Below are 18,950 nucleotides of genomic sequence, written 5' to 3' on the forward strand. Positions count from 1 at the left end.
ATGACCACTACAGCCTAGATAATTTATGGATTCTGAGTTGGCAAACACGTAAGCTAGGGTGAAGCACGCTTCCACAAGCTCAGTTCAACTATAATGTTTCACTGATGTGTGTCCGCTACAGTCTAAATACACAGTTTGGAGTGCAGAACAGAGAAGGCACACAATCTTTGACCTCTAGAACCTTCCAGGCAATCACTTGGCTCTTTAACTCGCTAGCCCTATACAGATATGGCTTTTAAATGGTTTTTATTTATTATTACTGTGATATGTGTCTGTGTATTCCAGGGAATGGGTTATAAAGCTAGATGGTGTGTTCTTATCTGTTGAGCCTTCTCCTCACTCTAGAAATAACTATAAAATTGCTGCTGATACATACATTTGGTGAAAAGATGAAGGACATACAACATAATCAGTTGTTATTCACTGATAGGTCAAGTGTCTCCAAAAGCAGGGGTCCTATTGTATGTGATGAATGAATGAATGAATGAATGAATGAATGAATGAATGAAAGAAAGAAATTAAATATAAAAATGGGTCACTCCTATGCATCCTGGCATATTTACATGTCTTCATATCCAGGTAGTTCCTTCTTGTTGGTTTATGTTATCCCCAAATGAAAATAAGGCAAGGAGCTAATAATACTCTCAACTCTGCCATTTGGAGCTCTACTGACCCATGACCATATACTGAGCAAGTTATGAGATGAGTGGCAAATTCAAGCTGACCTTACATTCCAAGGTTTGTATTTCTAATCTCAACAGAAAAACAGATTAACGTCTTGACACACACAAGAGTTTCTAAGGCTCTAGAGTCTAAAGAAGCCGGGTAGACCCTGTCATGTCGTCTATTGCCCTGGAAAAGCAATTAAGTAAGTGAGGCACACTGTTGGCAGCTGTAAAGTTGGCAGAGTCCTCAAGAGGAGGCTGGAAAGCACTGGGAAGCACTGTCAGAGGCCCAGAAGATGGATGGAGCCTGCTTACACACTGAGGCTGATGCCTAAGTGGAATCCTGTCCACTCCAACTGGCCTTTCTTCAAAGGTGTCATTGACAGATGAGTATCTAAATGTTTTTGTTTTAAAGAGAAAACAAGAAAAAGAAAGAAGAAAACCTCTCTCTACCCCCAAACTAGTACATACAGCCAATAAACACGAACATATCAGGCCAGGCTGTGCAAGGGGCAGCCTTTCAAGAGGGTCTTTTGGAACTGTTTGCAAAGTGATACACCTTTTCTTTCTGATAAGTTTCAACTGCACACAAGGATTTCATTCAGACCCCAAATTCCTGCCAGTCGGCTACGTCCCATCTGCTGTCGGAGGCCTGCTAATGGGGAACAAGCCTGCTCACAAGTTCATCTTCATCTGCCAAAACAAGACTGCCTCTCCAACTAAAAGGCCCCCTTAATTTCATAGTGGTAAACGCTAGCTGAGTAATTTGAGGAAAATACAGAGTGGAATGCTATGGAGCCTCATCGCCTGGTGACTGACATGATGGTTGAGACTGTCCACGGAAGCCAGGGATGTGCTGAAGGGACTGTTCTGCTTTGGGAGACAGAAAGGTCCCCCTGAGGTCACTGCCGTCACGGGGCTATATCCATGGCAGTCTGTAAGATCAAAACTAAGGGAGGCTGTTTTATTTCATGTCTCCTAAACATAGAAGGGAAAAGAAGGTCAGCAGCCACCAAATTTAAAAGTCCAAACTAAATACAGTTCCCTGGATGGCCCTGTTTCTTGGCTTTGCTCTGTCATTATCTGCTGAACATGGGGACCAGTTGTTACACACTTAGAGACAACAAATAGGACATATCTTTCTTACCCCCTCAAGGTGAGCCAAACTGTGACCTGCCTGTTGTCTCAGCTATGTAACTCAATAATAGACCAGCAAACCATTTGCCAAATGCATGCTCCCTGTTAGATTAGATGCACAGCTTCCAGACAAAGTCATACTCACTTATAAAATAGCAGCCATTTACTCCCATTTGAACATACCTTTTTATGCATGGACAGAGGTAGCTGGGATAGGTGACTTCAGAAGAGGCCAGGAATGCCCTTTATAGTCACTGAATAAGAGACCCACAGAAAGGGTTGTAAAGAGAAATTTTGAACCAGAGAGACTGCTTTGGTCTAACCATGTCATTGACAGCTGTTGTCTTGACCCCATTCTCCAGGAGATAACGTGCCTCTAGAAGTAGCTGGCTGTAACAGCCCTGAGGTAAGCAAGTCTGACCTCCTTTAGGTAAAAATAAATCTTGCTGAGTTAAGTGATCCTGTCTCCTACTTTCCTCAAGGAGCATGAGGCATTAGGTGACAGCATTTGAAGACAGGATCCATGAATCCTCAGTGTTCGTATCTGTTGGCTGATTAATTGTAGGTCCTCCTAGTTCAAGATAAGCTGCAGGTCAAATACATAAGGCTGTCTTTCTTGTCATATCCAATAGCCCAAGGATAACCAGAGTGGTTATCCCCAGATAGTTCAGCCCCTGCTAATATAATTATGATGCACAGGCCCTGTCAGAAGTAAAGTGGAGGGAAAAGCAGCCGTTCCCAGCCAAAGAGCAAACACTTCAATCAGGTCTGCTCCTCTGCTCCTTTTGGCCCCCCTTTCTACAAATTATCACAGAATTGCAGAGACACAGGGACGGATGTTCAAAGTCACTCTGAAGTACAACTCCATGAGGCAGCCTCCCCCAAAACAAATGACTCTCTTTGGTAAACACAGTCCAGATCGGGAGAGTGCTTGGCACATACCATCCATCCATCAACCAATGGATCCAGAAATAATGTATTAGGAATGGACTATGCGCCAGGCCTGTTCTTAAGCCTTTCTAGGAGAGCTATGGCAGATTCCAGCCCCTCAGTACAAATGCCACCAACAAAAGCTTTCAGCCAGATATAGGTCATTACTGTGACTCGGATGGGATGAGAACAGGAGAGACCAGAGAAAAGGTGTTCTTGACAACCCAAGACTTAACTGTAGAGTATTTTAGCTTTCCCCCTGCTGCCAAATCCAGCACTTGCACATGCATCTTGGTTTCTGAAGAGAAGGCCACATTTCAGCTTGTGTGTGTTAATACAGCTTGTGTGTGCTAAAACAGCTTGTGTATGCTAAAATGTAAAAATGCCCACAATTTCCTTGTATGCCCATCATCACCTTCCTAAATGCATAAAAATGGGCAGCCTAGAGCTTCCTGTATGCTCACTACATTTTCCAACTATCTTCTCTGGGCTCAGAGTCAACAGAAACCCTGGGAAGGATTTCTGCTTTTACATGAAATCCCCTGAGACTCTAGAAGAGTGGTTCTCACCTTCCTAATGCTGTGACCCTTTAATACATTCCTTATGCTGTAGTCACCCCAACCATAAAAGTATTCCATCGCTATTTCACAGCTGTTATTTTGCTACTGTTATGAATAGTAATGTAAATATCTGATGGTCTTAAATGACCCCTGTTAAATGGTCATTTGACCCCAAAATAAGTCTCCACCCATAGATAGAGAACCCCCACTCTAGAACCTTAGTGAGGAGAAAATATAGAGCTGAAGAAGAAATGTTTCAGTTTTTGTCCTTTTGAAACCTACCTTTCGGAGAGTGAATGCTCTAGACAAACAGAAGCCCTGTGAATATCAGAGTCTTCAACCAAAATCATTGTTTACCTGCCACCACAGGAGATTTCCGTTCATCCAGGAGCTGGATGGAGGTACTTGCTGTCACCACATTGCTTTTGTTGACTGTTCCTATAGAAAGAAAACTCACCATAAGGAAAACTGAAGCAATCTGGCATCCAGGATATCAATCATACTGGCCCATGGGCATTCATCTGTAAAATTCGCTGGGACTCTGTGTCTAGAGTCCAGAATGCTCTAGAATGTGGACACTCTGCCATCTATTCTGGAAGCAACATGACAACTTACTGCTACCTGCTCTGAGGAGAGTCCATTTCTTCATATTAAAACCATTGGTGATCATAAAGGCTTTGTAATCCGTGGTAACTCCCTGACATGTGTATCTATGTCTGTGGTCTGCTTTGTGTTAACTCTGTAAATATGGTTGCCTGAAACCTAATTCCGAAATTATTGTTAATTTAGCTGCTATATCCTAGATTTGTTATATAGCTATTAACCAGTTTATAAACTTCAAATTTTAAGAACATTTTTTATAAGCAAAAACACTCTAATAAGGAGATAACTGGAGTGAACATGTTATCCAAACTCTTAATGTGGTGACAATATAGAGCAAGTATTGGCTTCCTATTAGTAAAATCAGTTCCAATAGCTGCTAACTACAAGTTACAATCTATAGGTATCCATTCTCAGAGGTGTATAAGCAAGAGAACATGTTCAAAATCCTCATGCTAGGAAAGAGCCTCCTAGCCATGCCAGTACAAATACTGCCCCTTCTGAGAATTTCAATGCTGAAATTCCCCCTTTGTTTGTGTCTCTCCATTAATGAAGGACTCTTATCTGTGATACAACCCCCATGAGACTTGTGTGCTTGAATGCTAGGTCCCCAGGTAAGGGTATAGTTTGAGAAGTTTGTGGAACCTTGAGGAGGTGAAACTGCTTGAGGAAGTGGGTGACTTGGCAGGATGAGGTTGACATTGATGGTCTGGCCCCACTTGCTATTTGTTGGTTGCATTCTGGTTGGGAGTGTTACCATCTGGCTTCCTGCTCCAACTGCCTCGCTTTGACTGGCATGATCATGATGGAATGTGTCTCAACTGTGAGCCCCAATAAGCCTGTCCTTCCAGAAAGTGTTTTTCTTGTGTATTTTGCTCCAGAACAAGAAGAGTAACTTCCGGTTGGTGCTTCCTGTTATGCCCATCTCCATAGACCTCTGTCATCATCATGTCTTCTGTAATATATCAGAGGCACCTTGACTGCAAACATCGTCATTCACAGGAATGAGAGAGTGCTAAGAGGTATACAGACAGGTGACACCAAGCACTGTGGGACTTGTGTCACAATTGAGCTAGGAACATTTTTCAAAGGTTGAGATACTGTAGGCCTTTGGTGGAACTGAAGGGATGGCTCAGTGGTTAAGAGTACTGGCTGTTTTTCCAGAGGACATGACTGAGTTCAGTTTCTAGCACTCACACACTAAATCACAGCTGTCTACAACTACAGTTCAAGGGGGATCTTACACTCTCATAGAGACATATATGTAGGCAAAATACCAATGTACATGAAACAAAAATAAAATTTAAAAAATCAGCCCCAAAATAAAGTATGATGGTAGAGTAAACTCCCCAGAGCAGCCCAAGTTTATAAAACTGGATCTCATTCTCAGGAGCTTCTAGCATGTTCCATATAGAACTTTCTTCAGGCAGAATATTAAAAGTACTGTAAATTGAGATAACAATAATCCAGGGGCAACTGAATGCCCACTCTGTCTGCCAACTAACATTTATTAAAATTGACCAACACTTATATTTCAGTGTGTGGGGGACAGGTAATGCTAATTGTTTTGTAACTTAAAGCGATAAAAATTCTTAGTTCTATGGATCTTACTGGTCACTGAAGACCCTGATAAGCCAGTGAAGTTTATGCAAGTATACAAAGCCTTGGTCCTGCTGGTTGTGTTTGGTACACACTTGTAATTCTAGCACATAGGAGGCAGAGGCAGGAGAACTGATTGCCATTAAGTTCAATGTTATCCTGGGCTACATTGTGAATACCAAGTTAGGCATGGAAAGCAAGGTCTTATCTAAGACAGGGGATGGGGAGTGGATACTAGGTCTTCCTTCCACTTATAAGTTTAGGTCTGATCATTTCAAATAGGACTTGTGGATGTCTGAAGGAGTGTAAATCACAGAATTTTCTAACAAATGATGCCTGAACCTTCTTTTACATGGGGATTGAAAAGAATTGACTGAGAAGTTTGCACTCAAATTCCATGGGATGCAAAACACCAATCCTGTCTCCTAAAATGTCCTTTGTGCCATTTGGCTGAGGCAAACCTCCACTGTATTGGAGTTTGTCACCAAAGTAGAACAGGTCACTGGCTCCGACATGGCCTAATATATTCTGCACTGTCTGAAGGCTGAACATGGCTCTCTCCAGGATCCACACAAATTCCCACGATGACCAGGCCAGCAGAGTGAAACTGTAAGCGCCCTGACCCACCTGTGCTGAAGGGGATGGAGTAGACAAAACTTCCTGGAATCTGCTCAGCAGCTCTTCTGTACCAGAGAGGGAAATGATCCGCGTTAAAAATGTTCTCTTTGTCTCCAGCCTTCAGAAAGTCCCTGAAAATGAATGAGAAGAGTGTGCTGTACGGCTTGTGGTGCACACGGGACATCCAAGAGCCTTTGTCAGGAGAGACCAGGGTTGAGTTTTAGAAGTTCAACTTGCCCTCTTCAGCCCAGCAGAGACCCAAGTCAGTGCTATGCAACCTACTTTACTCAAAAGGACCTTGTGGGGTCTGAGAGTCAGATTCTGAGAGAGTGAGAGGAACCCACACTACAGTAGGGAAACTGGAGGGAGAGCTGGAAGGGAATTAAAATTATCCTCCTATTAGGACCTTCAGGTTCTTCTTTGCCTCTGTTCCTTATCTCTAGACACCCAGGATGATTGCCAGGCCCTCTGAAGCCCCCTTTCCTTTTCTGGCCTTCCTGGCCTTCCCCTTGCCCAGGGCATTTCTCTCTAAGGAGAACACTCTATGTTCTTTCCTTCAGCATCCTCTTAAAGTCAAAATCATTCTTGTTATTGAGACTTTCTTTTTTAGTAGATAACTACTGTGTAGAACTTACAAAGTACAATATATCTTTTATTTGTGCCTCTATTATAGGAAGAATCAATATGTAAATGTCATATCTGTCACTTCCCCAACTTAGTGTGTGTGTGTGTCAGTGTGTGTGTGTTTGTGTGTGTGAGTGTGTGCACATTAAGAATCTGTCATTTAAGACGTTTTGAAATGCATCACAAAGTATACTTCAGAAGTTGTCTTCCACATGAATCTAGTCACATGGCACACATAATAAGCTCTTGTCTCAATAAAGTCCCTGAGATATTTAGTCACATAGCCTTCTTTTTCTCTGGGCCTAATTTATAGATTGTCCCATCTCTTTCCCCTAGCCTCTGTGGACAACATTTTGCTCAGCTTCGTGCATCTTCTCCAAAGAGCTTTAAATACATAGTCCTCATGATGGATAGCTATGAATCCATACCTAATGGATTCATATGAATACCTAAGAAGCAACCTCTGGGCACAACTGTGAGTGAACATATAGATCAGAAGTTCTTAACCTGTTGGCCATGACTCATTTGAGGGTTGAATAACGTTTTTACAGGGGTCACCTAGGACCATCAGAGAATGCATGTTTACATTGTGATTCATAACAGGAGAAAAATTAGTTATGAAGTAGCAACGAAAAATACTTTTATGGTTAAATGGTTACTCTATTTCTTGTCTAAAATTAAACTTTTTTATAGCTATAAATGTAGAAGAAAGATAGCACATAGGGTTTGCAACTGTCTAGTTTCAGATTCCCAATAAGGGTTTTGGGACCTCTCTCCTAGGATAAAGGGACAATTGTCCTAAAGTCCCAGTGAGTGTCTGTTGACCTTTAGTTTTATAATGTGACTAGTCAGAGTTCTCCTGACTTCCACCCAAGAAGTATATCCCACTTCATTGCGAGAAAAAACAAAAATAAAAACAAAACAAAACAAACAAACAAACGGAAAAACTTCTGAAATTGGCCTCCCTGCAACCTCGCTAGAAGGCCTCAGTCTTCTACAAAGACAGAAACATTATTCTCTTCAATATATGCAGGCTTAGACATTCAGCAAGCACTGAATAAATGTTTAATATCACAAGATAAATTTGATCCCACATACAGATAAAAATGTTACAAGCATTTAAAACAAATTTCATTTATTAACATATGTCCCAGATACCCTAAAATGCCCTCAGCAGTGTGACCATCCTTTGTAAATGGCTCATTGGGTTAATAGCCAGCATAAAATTGTATACTACTGGGACTGACCATAGCAGAACAAAACTAGTTTTAGCGTAGCTGATTACATCTGTTTACTGGCCCTCCCTGACAACACTCCTTTTTACAAATCTATCCTTAAACTTTTTAAGAAATGGTAAAATTGTCCCCTTTTGATCCAGAATACCAACTAAATAGTCCTGAAGAGGATTGAAAAGGTTGGGGATCCCTTGAGCTGGTCACAGAGCTGGGTAGGGGATCTTCCAGGCTCAGTGCTTTATGTACTACTCAAGCTTCCCAGTTCAAAGGAATGTATCACACATACTAGCTTTTACCTTTGTCATTTCTTCTTTGGACATGTAATATTTTATAGACCTGGCTTGCACAGATGTAGTAGGTGCCTCTGCTCTCTAGCTCATAGAGGAAAGAACAGATGTTGTCTACCCTGGGCCATTCATAGGCACATCCAGTAAGAGATGAGCATTTCTACATATATTTGATGGTGAGATACACAGATGGGTAGGAGGAGGAGGAGCTTGCAGTATATAGAATGTTACTCCAGGGGCCTGTGTACAGAGTCATGGTGTTTAGGGCAATAGACCTGGAGTGCCACAAGGAGGAATTGGTAGCACTCTCTCTCCATTAATTCTGGTATTTGAGAAAGGGTCGTGTTGCTGGGGATCCTGGAAGGTCTGTCAACTACCAAGCAGTGATTCAGGAGACAGCTTGAGTGAGTTAAGAGACTCTTTGTGCCCTCATTTACCCCTCTGATAAGTGGGGATGACAGTACAGGCATTAAGAGGACACAGTGACGAAGAACACCAGGCATGAAAGGGCTCTGTCATTTGAAAGGAGCATAAGCAAAAGCATAGGTTTCTTACAGCTCAAGTTTTGACTCACTGTGGCTTATGTGTAAAGTAGGAAATAGTTCTGTTTTAAACTTAGGACTGCAGAACTACACTGTGCAGACTAATATCACCTATGCTGTATGTATGGTACATGGAAGATCACCAGAAATACATAAAGGATACTGGGCTGATGACTAAGTAATAGGGGCCATGACCATATTGATTTATTTCTGATGTAAGTTGTAGGGGAAAGGAACACATTATGGTACAGGTTAATTCTGGTAAAAAAAAATTTCCGTGTTATCTACATCTCTGAGCTCTTCCTTTCATGTCATAGTCAAAAGCAAAAATCAGAAATTCTAAAACTTTCTAGGGCTGGACAGATGGCTCACAGGTTAAGAGCACTTCCTGTGCAATAGTGAAGACCAGAGTTCAGATTCCAGCACCCACAGAACAAGCAGGAGATTCTGCAACCATAGCTCTGAAGGATCCAGCTCCTTCTGTGCTTATAAGTGTGTGTACTCACATATATGTATGTACATCTATACACACACACACATACACACACACAAAACTAACTTTCCAGCTATGGCTTCAAGAATTTATCCAAACTGTTAGATCTCAGTGAAAACCACTGAGGGAAAGGAAAAGCTAATGATCATAACACTGTAAATGTCAAGCCACCTGCGCATGAAGCCACAATATGAGTTTATTGAAGATAGAAGAAATCTACCCTGTCAGTCAGAGAACATCTACTGCATCTGATATGGGTCATTGCACTGCCATGGATTTGGCAATCACAGACACAGGTATGACTACATACAAGGATTTGATCCTCAAAATAACCAAAGGTGACTATAATTCCCACTTTCCAAATGACCAGAAAAGAGGCCTGGAAGTAAAATCCACCAGGCAATCTGGCATTCTCAAGTGTGGGTCTACAGCCTTTCAGATCAACTCTAACAGCCAGTATATCAGCTAATTGCTATGTTTCACTGTTGCTAGTTGCTTATTTGTGTGTGTGAAAACATATTTATTCTTTGATGAATTCATACAGCTTATTTTTTCATATCTTTTCCCAACCTGCAACTTCTTCCAGATCCTAACCCGACCTTCCCCACAAAACATCATGTCATTCGTCTGTCTTAAAGGGAAAAAGTAAAGAAAAATGACACTAAAAACCATGGAGTCTGATTTATATTGGCCAACTACTCCTGAGCACACAGCCTCCTCTGTAGTATGATTGGTATATCCAGTGTAACTCCTCTGAAAATAATTGATTTTCCCTCTCTCAGCAGATATCATTTATGAATAGCTTCTTTGCTAGGGGCTTTGTGCCCACTTCAACTCTATGTCCTTTTGAGTCATTGGTCACAGGTGTCCTGTAGACTCTGCTAGACATGATAGGATATTGCCAATGCTATTGTTTACTCTCCACAAATAGATAGTGAGACCCTATTGCCAAAGCCACCATATAGTTGCCATGACATAAGAAAATGAAGAAATCTAGCTGATACTCAACTGGAAGCTTTACTCTCACTGGCTAGCAATCATAGTACTAGAAAGGTATATACATGCTACCAGAAGGAAAAAGTGATCAGTAACCTCACCCAGTTATGAACCTTGCATGAATTAATAACCAGCTAAGATATGCCCAGTGGTGCAATAACTGTGGAAAAGGTGAGGGGAGTGAGTAACCACTTTTTTTTTTGTATTTAAGGCCCACTCCATGGGATGAAACCCACACCCCAACACTGTTATTGAGGCCAAGAACCTGAGGATAGGTAGGTCATGAGCCCAGGAGAAACCTACTACTATTATTGTTTGCTTGTTTTAAATATCAGTACCAGCAACAGTACAATCTGCTTCTCTAAGAAACAGAAAATTGATTTCTGCCTTTGCTCACTCTCTAGATCCTCTGTGAAGATGGCAATGTGCAGCTCAACACTCATTCTTCCTGGCAACCTGCTTTCTAGGAAAGGTCTCGTTTGGGAGTAAAAGGCTAAGGAAGGCTTTAAAAGTTCAAGCTGCAGTGAAAGAGAACTTCCGAAGTGATGGATGTGAGCTTCTGGAAAAGAGACAGCAAAAGTCCTTGAGAAGGAAGTCAAAACCAATTTCTCCAAATATCTAAAAGTGGACTCATACACCATTTGTCAAACTTGGCTGGGGCCAGGGTCCCATTTAACAGGAAGAGACACTGCTGACCTGGACCTTTAGGGAAGGGACATCTCCCTCACGAGACCTGAAGGGTCAGCTCCCCTCAAACTCATGGCCACAGTGTAGATTACCATTGTCCCTCGAGGTTCGTTGTGAAAGGTTTGCTGGGAACCTCTAAACTCAGTCAATTAAACACCTCAGACTTTACTGAATCTTAGGCCCCATTTGTCCCTGAACTAACAATGCTCCTGTGTCAGAGAAAAGAGATAGAGAAAAAACTATCAGTGAACTTAGGGAAGATTCAGACTATTGGCCTATGCTGGTGAAACATCCATATGTTGACCAAGGACTTTAAGCTCCTTAAGAATCAGGGCTAGCATGACTGGATAAGCAGCTGGGTGCTGGATTGAGCTACCGTTTGCCCCTGTTCCTTGAGTTCTCTTGAGAGCTACATGGAGACAGTGTCAATCCTGGTACCCTCAGAGAGCCTACCTCTGGGTGAGAGGCTCTGTGTCCTTTCAAGCTGAGTATGGAGTTGGAGAGGTTTATTGAAACACAAACAAACAAATCAGGAGCAGACCTGCAGTAATTCCTGGGAAGAGCTTCAGGATGAGTGCCCTAATCATGAGCCATGATGTCCTTCCCTCCAGCTGTTCCCCAGCAGCTGTATCGTGTCCCAAGTAAAGTCTGAGATGACTCGCCAGGCAGGAGAGGACTCCAGGACAGTGGGCAGAAGCCAATGAGTTTGAAGAACAAAGGGTTGTAGAAGGAGCAACTGACAGGGGAACACGTGTACTGGGGCTCCCATAGCAGAAAAGAGAGACTCTCAGCAGGCTTTAGGTGGCCTGGACCTTAAGAAATGAAATAAGCTGCCTTTGAATCTCTGCTTTGAGGAGTTCACTGGGCCCTGCAGAGGGGCCCTTCTACTTACTGATTGGTGAGTTGTTCAGCCCCCACAAACAGGTTGATTCTTGAGAGGCCTGTGCGAGTGCCGAGGAAGGCGACCTCTACACCCTTGTCAGAATTCCTGAAACAGAACAGCAGACATCAGGGAGTGCTTCTAGACAGTAAGCAGATAATGGCTTTTGCATCTCAAGACTCACAGGATGTTTGACAAAAACAGCAGCTTTGAAACCTGAACTTTAAAAGTCACCAGGGAAACTTGCACTGGCGAACATATACACATCCACGCACGTGCCAAAGTCAGGCTACTAATTCCTATCCCTGACACAACATGCTTAAAAAGACTTGCAGGAAAGATGAAGGGAACCCCTGTGGACAAGAGCAAGAAAAATCACACTTCCAACCACAAACACTTCTCCTCATTGTAAGGTTCTTGGTAGAAGCCTAGAAAAAGCAACCTGAGACTTAGAGGAAGGATGGGTAAATGTCCACAGGGTATGTTTTTACTGTGATGCTATCAATTATATTTCTGGTCTTGAGAGTATTTGTTGGGTCTTCCGCATGAAAGGAAACATGGAGGGGAGTCATTGAACCAACTTTGTAGTATCCCTCAACCTGGGATTCTACACTGCTGGAAAAGAATGTATAGCTTTGACTAGAGCACACAGCTTATTCTCAAAACCATTCCCAAAGAGATGAGTGAAATAATGTTCACAAAATATTTTTCAAAAGGCTCATGTGCTGGAGACTTGGTCCTTGGGCAGTGGGTGCTATTTTGGGAATTCTGATAACTTTAAGAGGATGTACTTAGCTGGTGGGAGGAAATCACTGGAAGCAGACTTAGGAAGAGTCTCTTCCCTGGCTCTTTCTCTCCTCCCCCTCCTCCTCTTCCTCCTCTTCCTCCTCCTCATCACCATCACCACCACCATCATCCATTTTCTTCTCTTTTCCCACATCTCTTCTTCCTCCTCTTCTCTCCCCTCCTCTCCCTCTCCTTCACCCCCTTCCATCTCTTCCTCCCTGCCTCCCTCCCTCCTGCCTCCTTCCCTCCCCCATCTCTCTCTCTCCCCTATTTATAATAAAGCGGACCAAGAGCTCTCCCCCTGCCACATACTGTTGCCAACATGGTGCTCCATACAAACACATGGGGCCAAGAGACTGTGAATGGAACTCTGAAACTGTGAGTTAAAATGAATCCTATATCACACTGCCTGCTTTGATCAGTTCAGTTCAAGCAAGAAGGAAGGCAATAACCACAAACGGCTTCTTCCAGCATCCCCTCTGAAGAGTTTCATGCACAGAAATGTCAACAACTGTCTTTATAAAGGACATTCTCTATACCAGTGGTCATCTTCCAGAGCATAGTTGCATCTGAGCCTGTTCTCTAGGAGACTCCAACATAGGATTCTTCTCTGAGAAAAGGTACAGTCCTTTTCCACAAACACAATTTTTTCCAACAACATTATGAGTATAATTCCCATCCTTGGGCTGCTTCTGTCTTAGATGTGAGTAGCAATTTGTTCCAAAGCACTGTCTGTGTCATTTTCAATATAGAGTTTTTGATTTCTTAGTCTTTGACAGTAGATGAGGTGGCCAGTACTACCTTTAGGTATGTAAGGGCTGAATAAAGACTAACATGATGCATTTGGCTCTGTTTGGAGCTTACACCAAATTGGAAGATTATCCAATCAGTTGCAGATGTGCACAGTGGGACAAGCTACCATTTAAGACATCTGTAGCATGTAAGAGAGATGAGTCAGCAACCTTTGCTCCAAATTCAGAGTTTCATAAGACCCTAAAAGAAATATTACATATTTGTGAGAGAAAGAAACCCTAGCTAGGCTTTGATTCTTTCCCGTCCTTATAGGGACTATGATCTGTGCAGGTAAGATGACAGCCCAAATAATAATGGACATGGCAGTCTCTCCTTGGAGACCCACCATCATGGCAGACTGCCCACTAGAAGTTTTCCCTGGTGAGACCTTTGGTGTCTGGAAAGGCTCTGGCCATGCCTAGCCAGGGGTCTGCTCCTCCTTCCTTATCTTCTCTCCTGTAAGACAGCACTTTCTTCCCAAGGGCTTATTGTGCCAATCTGGTAATGAAAATGGGAGGCCCAGCCTCCCTCTGGTCACACCACAAACCACCAGCAGGTCTTGGCACAGGGTGGAGGAGCTTAACCTTTGAAGCAAGCTATATGTGGGCCTTGACTGTTTGGGCCCACTGTCCTGATGTGTATGGCATATACGTGGATGTCTCAGAGCCTTGCTGCTGGTTCCTACCCAATTACCCTCTATTTTATATGCGGTGATAGAGAGGTTATTTCTATTTAAAGAAAGCAAATCTGTCATAGTCTCGTTCTTAAAAGTTTTCAATGGTTTTCTAATATTCTGAATATAAAATCTAAAACCTTAAGTGTGGGGACACAGCTCAGTGATAGACTAACTTGCCAAACATGTGCCACACACTGGCTTTATTCCAAAAATCTCTACTCTGATCCTCAAGGTCCAGACTCACCCCCACGTACTGCTGCTTTCTCTCACCACCTGCCACCACCCCACCACTGTCCACATTTCACAAGAACCCCAAATTCTTCAACCATGAGGACTATTTTCTCCCTTCATGGCTCTGGATCTGGCCAGTTCATCTCTCTGAAGCTCCCATTGCCCTTGGACTGGCACTCTCTCCTCATCTACTCTGTGTCTTCTCAATCTCCTTGTCTGTACTCCCACCTTCACCACAGTGTTCACGAGTGTAAATGACTCCATATCCCAAAGAAACCACAAGGGCACTTGCTGTCTGTCTTCTATACACATTACCTCTGCTTTCCCTATTGCCTGGGTAGTACACACACGCTTGATGAATGAGTGAGTGAGTGAATGAATGAACGAATGGCAGTGAAAGCAGAATCAGCAATAGATATAACAGAGAGGAAAGTAGAAGCAAAGGAAGAAACCAGCAAATAGGAACCCAAAGGCTTCCACTGGAGGGCCTAAGGAGACTAAGAGGAAAAACACTCCAATAATAAGCTGTTAACACTGTTCTAGTCCAAGGTTTTGACATCAACTACTCTCGATTTCCCACACTTACACCCCCTCTTCCACTTCAGATATAAAACCACAGGGCAGTAACTGACACCCCACTGAAAAACAGTTATCCTTTTCCCAAGCCTACTCACAACCTCTCCTGGCCTCCTCCCAAGCTCATTGCAGCCTGGGTGGGGGAGAGGGGGAGCTGTGGCAAGGCTGGAAGCTCCTTCTACCACCCCCACCCCCCTCCTCGGAAATGTCACCCTACCTCCACATACTGAATTTCATGTAATGTTAAAACTCAACAAATTGCATGTCAAACCCTGGAGTTGCCATCCAAGCCCCTGCTGCTGCTCTGCCTCTAGCTTTTGTGGTTAGGAGCTTAGGGGAAAATTAAAGAACTTTAACACCATGCTCCTAAAATGGTTTAGTTCCTTAAACCATAACCATATTTTGGAGTTTGAGTGGAAATGGCCATGGAGGGGGACATATGTAGCCACTTACTCAGATTTGTTGAGGGCCAGGCTGGTCCAATAGGCTTCAATAGGGGCGCTCACCACAGCATCAAAAAGGACTTCTTGAATCAATTCTTTGTCACCTGTTGGGAAGGGCAGAAGACAAGAAGGCTTTGGCTAGGCTCCAAAGAAGGGGCACCATAGAGGTTCCTGGGGATGGTATGAAGTGTCAGCAGGCTCTGTTCTTATACAAGGTATTGCTTTATGAGTTAACTTCCCACTGGCTGAAAATATAAAACAGCCCGATATCTGATACACTGAAAATACCACTAGGCCCCAAGCAATGGGACTAGACAGAAGCAAGCAGAAAGGCTTGGGCATCCCACGCTTTGGTTTTCTGCTCTCTCCTCCTAGCTCACCAGGCTCACAGTTCATAGCAGGGCCAGCATGCTGAGTCCTAATTTGGGAGATGAGAAGCCAGAACTCCTGGAAAAGCTGGGTCTAGCCACACTGCCTCTACAGCCCTCACTACAGATATCACTTGTTCAGCAGGCTGCATTGAGCATGGTACGAGAATGGGATTCCACCACTGATAATTATGGGTTCTCATAGAACGTGATGTCTTCTATTTAAGACTTTTCCTCATGTTAAACGGGACAGCTGTGTCTATCCAAAAGTCTACTGGGCAGAGTTCTGTGTAAGACGTTGAACAGTAGGAGATCGTGAGTCTAGGAGAGGCTTCTTAGAGGCAGGCTAAGCACTGAGAGTAGAAGGGATGAAGAATAAACACTACAAACAATTTCATACATTGTCAGAAGGATGGTGCATAGGTTGAGATGTGACTGTATACCAGAGTCCTGTGGATAAGGCAAACAAACTCAATGGAGATAAATGAACGCAAATAAACTTCCTAAGTCTGAGGAATAAAAGCTGTACATATATCTGTGTATTATACTATCATATGTAGTAATTCATATAGCACTGGAAATATATCCTAAATGTTCCTTAACTGAAGCGTTTGACACCAAAAGTAGCTCAGATTTCAGATTTGTGAGATTTTTTACAATATCTGACACACATACTGATACATGGATTTAGAACATGGGAGAAAACACAAAATTCACATATTGATATAGATCTGGATATGGATGCGGATGCAGATATGGATATAGGTATAGATATAGATAGATATATTGAACATAAACTCTGGATAGGACCTCAAACAAAAAGGAAATTTGCTGCATGGCTTGGCATCATTATTGTTGTTTAAATGTTTTTCAGATTTGAGATTTTTGAAATTTTGGATGAAGGATGGTAAATTCTGTTTATAACATTTAACATGCAAGATGATGAAAAGAAAGCTGTACACTCTTCATGGATACCTACTTAAATAGCATCAGTATGCTAAGACTTTATAATTGTGAACAAATACAGGAAAGTAGCTCATTTGGGGAGGGAGAGGGCAGGGATGTGTAAAGGCTTCAGAGCCAGCTATGACCTTCCTTCTGTAAGAAGCCCCTGAAGCAATCATCACAACAGATTAAGAAGCCAAGTGGTGATTAAAAGAAGCCTAATTCAGAGTTGCACAGAGGCTCTGAGTTTGATTCTGAGCACTCACATGGTACCTTACAACTATCTTTAACTTCAGTGTCAGTGATCACCCAATGGTCTCTTTTGGTCTCTGTGGGTACCAGACACTCAGGTGGCAGACAAGTGTGCATGTAGGCAAAACAACCATACACATACGAAAAATACATTTTTTAAAAAAAATAAGCTTAATTTAAAAATACATTTTCATAGTATTTCTATACTTGATATATTGTTTTTAATATAATAATTAACAAGTCAAAGAAGTGAAAAATTGGTCTCATCTGCTGCCCATCTGTATCTTCTCCTACCAGAGAATATCCCTAAAAGAAAACCCAACCCATGAAACTGTCACTTCACAGCTGGAGAATCTCCACACACCTCTGCTGGGATTGCTGTGGTTATTTTGTAAGACACCACATTGCAAACAGGTTTCCCATCATTGACAAGTGATGTACACTGAGAAGGGAGCAGGTGCCATGATTCTTTTAGGTGACTCCCTCTTTTCAAGTTACAGCTACTGTAACTGTTGTGTAATTGCGGGCTGGAGGTCTGCTAATTTCTCAGGGGAGTATTCAAAGCTGTTGCTCTTGGGTGAGTGGACAGGGGTTCCCCTTCTACCTCTTGGCCACAGTAATCAGCCATTTATTTCTCACAGAATATTACTCAGGCATATTGGTAGTATTAGGAGAAGAGGCAATGGATGCTGGTTGCACTTCCTGCTCTTGGGGAATCATGAGATTTGGTTATGCTCTAGCAGGAGATAATTTTTTGGCAGGTCTTAGTTCCTTAGTTTTAGAATAGGGGGACTGGAATAGCAGTCTCTGCCAACTTTATCATCTCCATCTTATCCAGTTGCTGAGGCTTAGGAGAGTAGATACACTGTGATTAAGAATACTGTGGTCATCTCCTATATGATTTCTCATGTTTTCCTATAAGAAGAAACTTGGCTGGGTATAATACGACTGACAATCTATAGAAAACCAAAGCTGTTCTTGAAACCTAGGCCTCCTCAATGGCTTGCAGCTTCTCTCCCTCCCCATGCCCACATGCATGCGTGGAGAGCACACTCACATTGCAGCAGAGGCTCCTTGCCTTTGAGGTAGAGCTTGATGGCTTCCAGTTGAGACAGATGGCGGTGCTCTGGGTGCAGGTCAGTGTTGCAGTAGGACCTAAGAATGGGACAAGGTCCCAAAGAAGAACATATAAATATTCATCATTTATTCCCCCATTTTCATTTGGACCAGGAAAACTAGGTAAGAGGGCAAACAAGAAGCCAACAAAGAGGCCAACAAATCCTGAAGCCGATAAAGGACACTTGGATCTTACCATTCATCTGCCAAGGACACATCAGGATGTTCTAAGTCATGGAGGCCTGGAAGTCAAGAACAAAGCTTTAGTGAGTAAGAATCACTCTTCTACATCTTCCTATAGACCTCAAATACTCAAAGATGGTGCTTGCTGGGGGTTGGGGGGGGGAGGTTCACAGCAAATATCAACCCCAAAGAGATATGCTAGGGAACAAGGATTCTGGACTCATGTACAAAGTCATCCATATAAGTCTTTTACCCCACTGTGGACAACACCACCATATTTCCTTGGTATTCATCACAGAGAAATCTCAACCTAATGAAAAATGAAGGATGCTTCTAATGGGATGGCTGGGAAGACAGATTATGGAGCTACATGAAGACTAAGAACTGGGCCAGACCATTTAACCTTCTGTGACGCTAACAGGTCTATGTCCTTATGTGACACATAGTTACGTGGGTGGAATTATAGGTTGAATGAAATGAGATTGTCAGTACTAAATTATTTTCAACCAGTGATAAAAGATTCTAGTAGTTGTTACAGGATCCTAAGTGAGAGAAAGTCATCAGTCTAGAAAAGTAGCTAGTAGAGCTGAGGCTGGCACAGAACATAGGGGTTTCCCAGAATACTTCAGATTTCTTCATCTGTGCTGTGATTTTGATATGGTTTGCGTTCCAGAGGGGTGTCTGTGTGTGTGTGTGTGTGTGTGTGTGTGTGTGTGTGTGTGTGTGTGT

At 42.7% G+C, this 18,950-nt stretch overlaps 1 protein-coding gene across 2 annotated transcripts in view; it reads right to left on the reverse strand.

Moving 5' to 3' along the window:
* The window catches only part of Cacna2d3 (calcium voltage-gated channel auxiliary subunit alpha2delta 3), a 793,771-nt gene that overhangs the window by 136,022 nt on the left and 638,799 nt on the right, over window positions 1–18,950 (reverse strand). For both annotated transcript variants that reach the window (XM_028754076.1, XM_028754077.1), the window contains 6 exons: window positions 18,235–18,280; window positions 17,980–18,077; window positions 15,368–15,461; window positions 11,866–11,961; window positions 6,119–6,240; window positions 3,650–3,730 (listed from right to left, as the gene is read on the reverse strand). In XM_028754076.1, the coding sequence (XP_028609909.1) occupies window positions 3,650–3,730; window positions 6,119–6,240; window positions 11,866–11,961; window positions 15,368–15,461; window positions 17,980–18,077; window positions 18,235–18,280 (537 nt within the window). The remainder of the gene's footprint in view (window positions 1–3,649; window positions 3,731–6,118; window positions 6,241–11,865; window positions 11,962–15,367; window positions 15,462–17,979; window positions 18,078–18,234; window positions 18,281–18,950) is intronic.

This window comes from Grammomys surdaster, unplaced genomic scaffold, assembly GCF_004785775.1.
Source record: "Grammomys surdaster isolate TR1022 unplaced genomic scaffold, NIH_TR_1.0 125979, whole genome shotgun sequence".
Classification (NCBI taxonomy): Eukaryota; Metazoa; Chordata; class Mammalia; order Rodentia; family Muridae; genus Grammomys; species Grammomys surdaster.